This window comes from Parasteatoda tepidariorum, chromosome 4, assembly GCF_043381705.1.
Source record: "Parasteatoda tepidariorum isolate YZ-2023 chromosome 4, CAS_Ptep_4.0, whole genome shotgun sequence".
Taxonomy (NCBI): domain Eukaryota; kingdom Metazoa; phylum Arthropoda; class Arachnida; order Araneae; family Theridiidae; genus Parasteatoda; species Parasteatoda tepidariorum.
This window is the reverse complement of record NC_092207.1, coordinates 36,436,899-36,445,308: the sequence shown is the minus strand read 5'-3', so window position 1 is coordinate 36,445,308 and position 8,410 is coordinate 36,436,899. Positions and strand designations below refer to the sequence as shown.

Here is an 8,410-nt window from a genome sequence, read left to right as displayed (position 1 = left end):
AAAAAAAAAGAATTATAATTTTTAGAAAATTCGACATGCGATACGGCGTTGTATTTAATAGACTTCTCACTAATTACCGTTTTAACTTGTATAGAGAAACTTATCTGGACCTTGGCCTGCAATATCCAGAATGTTAGCACGCCATCTTGTTTATAATCAACCAGCTAGCACTGAGGATATATGGGTCAGGTGTCTGTGTATCAGTGATCCTCTTCTTGAGTTGCAACCAATTAATACCCAATTTGAGGCGTGACACTTATTACTTGCGCTTATACACCTTCGCGCAAACGTTATACATTGAGCTAGCAGAAAATTTCCTATTTAAAGTTGGTAAAGGCAATAATTTTCTGTTATGTTTGTCGATATATTTTTTAAGCTCAGGTACCCGATATATAAATTTAACAATGAGTATTACAAGTGATACGAAATTTACTTTTATTTATTTCTTTAAATACGCATATTTATATCACCTGTATTTACTCGGTTTGTTGTTATGAAAGAAAAATATTGCTATTGGGTACTTGCACTTCAAGAAGAAGATCACGAATACCCACACATGTGATTTATGATGCTAACGGCAGTTGATGGCTTATAAACAGTTTTTAAACGTCATATATGGAGTAAATAAGTTGTTGTTGTTGTCGTGGGCGGTAATGAGTAAATAAGTATCATCTGAATATGCCAAAAATTTAGTCATCATTATTTAATGAATCACTTGCTAAAATTAGAAGTTCATTTTTTATATGTTAACATGATTTAATAATGATAAAAAATTTATATTAACATAAGTAAAGTAAGAATATTTATTTTACGTAGTTAATCAATTAAAATTCATCACATATATTTTTTTTATTTCCAATCTTAGATCATGAACAGTTACAGCAGAAAATAAGTAAAAAGAAAGAACACAGAGTACAATAAAAAGTGATCAAACAGAGTTCATTAATCTAACATCCTAGCCTCCCAATAACGCTCTGCGAGAAAAGTCTTACCCAGAGCAGGACAGTGGAGTAGATGTGCGGAGTTCATGATCTCTCCAGAGCTGCGCAGACTGCATATCGGGGAAGGAACAATTTTGAGTTTATAAAGATGGTTTCTTAGGCAGACATGCCTGGTAGCTAGGCGGAATTAAGTCACTGCTCTTCGCCGCACTGTGGGCCAGAAGACCATAATCCTTCAAAATTAAATTTTCAACTAAAATATGCGTAGGCAGTTCTAATATAGCCCAAATTAAGTATTCATAATTATTCCAATTATAATTTACTTTTTGGACCGACGAGAGTACAATGCAATGAAAAATAGGTTAATTTTTTTTTAAATGTAACTTTTAAATTTTTATATCAGAAATATATATAGAAATTTCACCTTACTGTTACATTTTTATCAGAGTAATTAGTCTAAAATTATAGTACAATTTTTCCATTTGTTGGATTAGTTAATACTCTCGACAAACTTATAGCTTATCATTTGACATTTTACAATGACTTTCGAAAAGTTCCACAAGGTAATTTGCTAAACTTTTTTCTTGTTGTCTTCTTTGATGTTTCTTCTGTCGAAAAAAAACCTGCCCCATTTTGCCCGTATTGAGAAGGTGGACTAAATATACCGAAAAACAAAAATTATGTTTTTTTTTTTCATGCTTTCGCGTTATTTTGTAATTAATTCGCGTTATTTTTTAATATTACTTCGGAAATATAATTTGCTTTTCATTTTTAATATAAAATTGCGAAAATTATCATATTTTCATTGCTGTATTTAATTATTTAAACGTACTATATATTTTTTATTTTTGCTCGCCATATTTCAGCCGCCATTTTGTTNTATATATATATATATTAATAACGTAACGCAATTCAAATTTTTAAATGGAATCGAATTATGTCTACCCTTAATTAGAAATTATATCATACTGATGTTTGCCTGTTGTAGCTAACGTATTACCATACGCATTTAGCAAAATATGTCCGCAAAAAAATATAATTATGTTTGCTTGTCAATAAATAAATATAAATTAACAATTATAAACATGCAAGTGACATCAGCGTGCGTACCGATTCTGATTAGCCGTTGAAACGCGGCACTTGCTTATGTTAGCAATAGCTGTTTTTGACATTCTGTTTCGAATAAACCTAGCCCGTATCATATGAATTCTCTTCCATCTTATATGAATTCGTATTATATCAATTCTGACAGATTCTACAATATTTCACAAAAAGATTTTGTTTATCCCTTACTTAGAGCAAAGACAGACGCAAAGCCACGTGGGGTACAAACAAACTACCTACTCAACGATACATAAGCAAATAATAAATCCAGGTAAAATAAAAAATGTAGACAAAATAGAATTATAATTTTAGAAAATTTGATATGCGATACGCCGTTGTTTTTAATAGACTTCACACTAATTACCGTTTTAACTTGTATCGAGAACGGCAATAATTTTCTGTTATGTTTTTTTTAAATATTTTTTAAGTTCAGGTATCCGATACATAAATTTAACAATGAGTATTACGAGTGATACGAAATTTACATTCATTTATTTCTTCAAATACACATATTTATATCACCTGTATTTATTCGGTTTGTTGTTATGAAAGAAAAATATTACAATTGGGTACTTGCACTTCAAGAAGACGAAGAACACGGATACCTACACATGTGATTCATGACGTTAACGGCAGTTGATGGCTTACAAACAATTAAACAGCTTTTAAACGTCATATGTGGAGTTGTTGCTGTTGTCGTGGGCAATGAGTAAATAAGTAGCATCTGAATATGCCAAAAATTTAGTTATCATTAATTAATGAATCACTTACTAAAATTAAAAGTTCATTTTTTATATATTAGCATGATTTAATAACGATATAAATTTATATTAACATGTGTAAAATAAGAATATTTATTTTACGTAGTTAATCAATTAAAATTCATTACATATATACATTTTTTAATTTCTAATCGCAGATTATGAACAGTTACAGCAGAAAATAAGCAAAAAGAAAGAACACAGAGTAAAAAAAAAACGTTGAAACAGAGTTCATTAATCTAACATCCTAGCCTCCCAATAACGCTCTGCGAGAAAAGTCTTACCCAGAGCAGAACAGTGGAATAGATGTGCGGAGTCCATGCACAGACTGCGTATCGGATAAGGAACAATTTTGAATTTATAAAGATGGGGGTCGGGATAGCCTGGTCGGTAGGGCGCTGGGTTCGATCCTCGCCGGCCGAAGACTCCCCGTGTAGTAAATGGTGACTGATGCACGTTAAATCTGTCGAGTCTCAAAGTCCTCCATGTTCCCACAACAAATCAATACCTCTGGGGGTACTGATCCAGGAGTTTCCTTGTCTTCTGGATTGGTTCAAAATTACAAGGCTACGGAGTTGAACGTAAGTAGTCGTAAACCCATGAAATTGGGTCGGCTGTTCAACGACGGTTATAAAATAAAATAAAATTTATAAAGATGGTTTCTTAGGCGTGTCCGGTAGATAGGCGGAATTAAGACACTGCTCCGTCTTGGCCATTGCACAAATTCGGGTATGGCATTCTTTCAGGACTTTTCGGAAACACGGTTATGGAGGTCTTCCTGAGCACAGGTTTTAATTCATTATATTCCATGCCTACATTTTCATCTAGATTTATTTTTTATTGATTAATTGTTGGAAAAAATTCAATCACTAATAGTGTGACACACGAGTGTGCATAAATATAAAATACATTGATAAATAATTTAGCTTACAACAATAAGATATATGCTTACATTTTTATCTAGATTTTCTTTTATTGATTAATTGTTGAAAAAAATTCGATCACTAATAGTGTGACACACGAGTGTGCATAAATATAAAATACATTGATAAATAATTTAGCTTACAACAATAAGATATATGCTTACATTTTTTTATCTAGATTAATTTTTTATTGATTAATTGTTGAAAAAAATTCGATCACTATTAGTGTGACACACGAGTGTGCATAAATATTAAATACATTGATAAATAATTTAGCTTACAACAATAAAATATATGCTTACATTTTCATCTAGATTTATTTTTTATTTATTAATTGTTGAAAAAAATTCGATCACTAATAGTGTGACACACGAGTGTGCATAAATATAAAATACATTGATAAATAATTTAGTTTACAACAATAAAAATGCCTTTTTTAAAAATTTCAACGCACTATTTCATTAATTAAAATTTCACGAAAATTATTTAATTAAAATTTCATGTTTCCTATAATTGAAATTTTGTTATATTTTACACTTACGTTTTTACAAATATGCATTTTGTTTATTTATTTGTATTTTGTTAAATTGATAATTTATCGGGTTGAACTAACAAATTAGATAGCTTGCTTGCAAAAGTAAAAGACATCATTTAGGAAATATTTACTTCATAATGCATAGTAAAATTACACTTTTGTAAAATTCAACACAGCTATAAAAGAAATTGTCTCAACACTTAGTGAATAAAAAATAGTTATTTACATTTGTATTTTTCACCTAATAATTTTGCATTAAATAAAAATTTCCCTTATTGGAAAATCAGTAACTGATAAACAATAACAAAAAGCTAAAAAAAATACTCATTCATTATTTTTTCTTCCTATAGATTATAAAAGAATTTGCATTTAGTTACAATGTTATTGAAATTTTCGAAACATTACTTATTTATTTATTCTTATTTACTTATCAATTGTTAGGAAATGTTCAATAATTCGTTTGCCGTTTCAGTTTATCATTAAGATCGCAGAGTTGTTGGAGAAAGCCTTTATTTGGAATGATAGCTCGCTTTTTTCGAATTATCTTCACCGCATCTTCCACACACATTTTATGCTTTATCATCAGGAATGCGCAAATCAATGTGGCTGATCTACTGATTCCAGCTTGGCAATGAACCAACACTTTACCTAAAACAATAAAAAAAACAATGATCAGGAGATTTACCAGAACGGAAATAAATTGTTTCGATAATTATTATGTTACTTTAAAAATGGGAGATCGAAATGTTGCATATACAGGGCGAATCCAAATGAATACCCCGATTTCATAGGTACACAACGCAAAATATAATAAATGTTGTCAGGGAACTGGGAGAGTGATTTCTTCATAGAGCGTTCGCCTTCCAATGAGGCGGACCGGGTTCGAATCCCAGTCGATACGAATTCCGCATTCGGCTTGCACCGCCCACAGTGTTAACATTAAATATCCTCAGTGGTAGACGGATCATGAGTTAGAGTCCCCTTGCCGTCAGGCTAACCGTAGGAGGTTCTCGTGATCTTCCTCTCCATGTAAAGCAAATGCGGGTTAGCTCCATCAAAAAGTTCTCCACGAAGGCGAATTTCTTCCAATACTCGATCCAGGAGTTCCCTTATCTTCTGAATTGGGTTCAAAATTGCAAGGCTACGAAGTTGAACATTAGTAGCCGTAAACCCATAAGATTGGGTCGGCTGCTCAACGACGGTTATAATGTAAAATAAAATAAAATGTACTTCTCACAAATGTTTGATATTCGCGGCTGAAAAGTAATTTTTGCTATACCTTTTGCAGTATTTCTGTGTCTATGCTGGTGATAACAGCTGTGATAAAGGGTTTCAAATTAGTCAGGGTTTTTAGACCTACAATCACATGCACTCAATTTCTTACGAACCCCTACAGAAAAAAAAATAACATGGGATGAGATCTGGGGATCGTGGTGACCTGCAAGGCAAGAGTGCACGCTGCCAATTTATAGTTAGGGTAACGGTTTATTGAAAGCGTTGTTTTTCTGCCAGTTTTGTTTTCACTGAAACGCTGATGACCATTGGAACTCCAGCGCCATCCATTGACGACTATTCAAAACTTACTTATAAAACCTCTGCTTGTATGTGCATTTTTAATTAATATATTTATTGCATGTTGCGTAGTACACCCATTAATTTGGAACTTTATTTTGACTTAGAATAATGAGAGGATATTAGAATAATGAGCTAGTTTTTGATGATTTTAATCCCTTTTTTTGCTCAAAATGGTTTTGAAAATGTTTGGTCCAAGCTTGTTGCGTTTTGTTTACTTTCCTCTGTTAAATATTAGATTCCGGTCTCTATTGTGATTTTTTTTTTATTTATTACAAAAATATTTACAGTATACTATAGGGGAATCCCTTCGTAAAAACCTACACAAATCCTATTTCTTAATTGTCCATGCATGACGCATTGTACCATTTTTCATGGTCGGTAAGCCCTTACTATTCTCCCAAAAAATATATTACATGTCTGGGATGATAAAACAAACATATTATATGTCCGTGCTGTAATATAAATCCGTCGAACTAAATCTCCTATATGGCGAAAACACTTCTTGATTAGGTTCCTATTATATGAGTCTCACACCTTTCGAGCTGCTGTTGACAGTAAATTATTGTTCAAAGGTATTTAAAAGGTTCGATTAAGTTGTGGATGGCTCTGCCAAAGATCTGGTAATTTTTTATTGAATTTAATTGAATGTTCATCGGAAACTTTTGTGTTACAGGGACTTAACTTAATTTTCCATCAGGTTAATTCTGGTATCTTAAACGTTGGCGAAAATGACTGAAACAAAATTTCAAATGAAGTGTTTGATGGATATGCCTGAAAAAACAAATACTTTGTATATTGGCAAAGAAACAAATAAAATTTAACTTAAAATTCAGTTCCCATGAATAATTGTTTTTATTAAACAGGAGCTCCTGCAAAAATCTTTCAATGCGTACTAAAAAAAAGGCCAAAAGCGTTCTATTTGCATTTATTGTTCACGCAAATATCATATCTACCAAATACATTACCTAAAACACACCTGCACAGAAGTTTTAAATGGCAATTTATTTCCGACCAGAAAACCCCTTTCGCTAGCACAGTGTCATGATCATCATACCTAACCGTGTCAAAAAGCAACCTATCATGGGATTAAGGCTTTCGGTCCGATTCTCTATCCTACTCTATCTTCCTTAGTCTATGCATTAAATTGCAGCTCTATATTTGCCCCAACCAGAGAAGGCACATATTGCAATTTTGATCAAGGTTAGATGAGATGATCGACTTCTGATCTGCTCTGCCCATCTGACTTCAACATCAAACCATACTATAGTGCGGTCAGGGAGAACTCCTCCAGACATCCGTCTCGCGTCGTGACGGTTACTATGGTAACGAGGAAAAGTCAATTCGAATAGGGGTGTGGGGTGAATAGCTTTGTCTTAATCTTGACATAGGTCGGCGTGAGTAAACCAATTGTTACATTCTTTCGTTCATTTCATCCCCATTAGAGCTGTGCTCTCGCTTGTTACCATAGCAGAAGACAACCCCAGACTTTTAGTCTGGAGGAGTTCTCCTCAAAGCCGCACTATACGTACTTTCTATACAATCCGGATCTGTTGTTTATTTTCAGGATTGAAAACAAATATCCATTTCTCCAACCAGAAGTGTTGGCACTTTAACAGAGCGCATGTTGACATCGAACCAGTAAAAACATACAATATTTACACTTAAGACTCAAAATTTTCATATGAATCAGATGTTTGTCTGCTGTGATAAATTAAATATAAGGTCTATCACTTATACATGAAATTATTGCTGAAAAATATCACTGACAAAACAGAAATACTAACCTCCGTGTTTAAGAGCGTCACTTATAAAATCAGTCGCGTCCTCGAAGTGATGGTGTATTCTGTATGTTGTATTATCAACAGCTGGTACTCCAAGATACTGTATTCCCTGGGGTACATAGAAATCTTCAGAAGTGTTGATAGAGCCGCTACTCCGGCCATCCCCTTGGGCAGCATTCAAGATATGCGTTATTCTCAGTCGCTTCAACAAGGCTATGGACATGGCAGTCAAGCTAAAGAAATGAAGTAATCAATCTTCAAGAAAAACTTCATTTGAATTTAAATACACTGCAATTTCAAAAAATTATAATTTAGTATGCTTGTTGACTCGTTGTTTGCCTTAAGAAGGAAATAAAAGGACCCAACAACGCTGACTATGCAATCCGTATTACAGGTAAAAAGTTGATTTTGATATAATTTTTCGTTTTATAAAGTAGAATGTAAAATAAAATTCATTGTAATTTAAATACACCGGAATTGCAGAAAATAATTCAATATGCATGCAATAATAAGAAAGCGAAATTTAAATTACAAATATAAAGAACTTCATTTCACATGCAAGTAAACTAAAATATCTTGAATTTTGGACATTCATACCAAAAACAACTTTACTCTCAGATATTGTCGTAGGTATGGACTACCATAAATTTTTGAGCAAATGCTTTTCTTATGAACATAATAATACCAAATCATCGTTCTACACTGATACATNATAATTTAGCTTACAACAATAAAATATATGCTTACATTTTCATCTAGATTTATTTTTTATTTATTAATTGTTGAAAAA

The 8,410-nt window shown here is 32.4% G+C and overlaps 1 protein-coding gene across 1 annotated transcript; it reads right to left on the bottom strand.

Annotated features, from left to right (window-relative positions):
• Positions 1-4,376: 4,376 nt before the first annotated feature.
• On the bottom strand, positions 4,377-7,848 carry LOC139425357 (dual specificity protein phosphatase 3-like). The gene is made up of 2 exons (XM_071179654.1): positions 7,624-7,848; positions 4,377-4,912 (listed from the first exon to the last, which is right to left on the bottom strand). The coding sequence occupies exons 1-2, from the start codon at positions 7,841-7,843 to the stop codon at positions 4,713-4,715; spliced, it is 420 nt and encodes a 139-aa protein (XP_071035755.1). The 5' UTR covers positions 7,844-7,848; the 3' UTR covers positions 4,377-4,712.
• Between the last annotated feature and the right edge of the window lie 562 nt (positions 7,849-8,410).

Excerpts from the sequence above, each read along its gene's own strand:
- LOC139425357 (XM_071179654.1), bottom strand. The coding sequence starts at position 7,843 with ATGTCCATAGCCTTGTTGAAGCGACTGAGAATAACGCATATCTTGAAT. Across the intron at positions 4,913-7,623 it reads TGACGCTCTTAAACACGGAG|GTAAAGTGTTGGTTCATTGC; the intron begins GTTAGTATTTCT and ends TTATTGTTTTAG.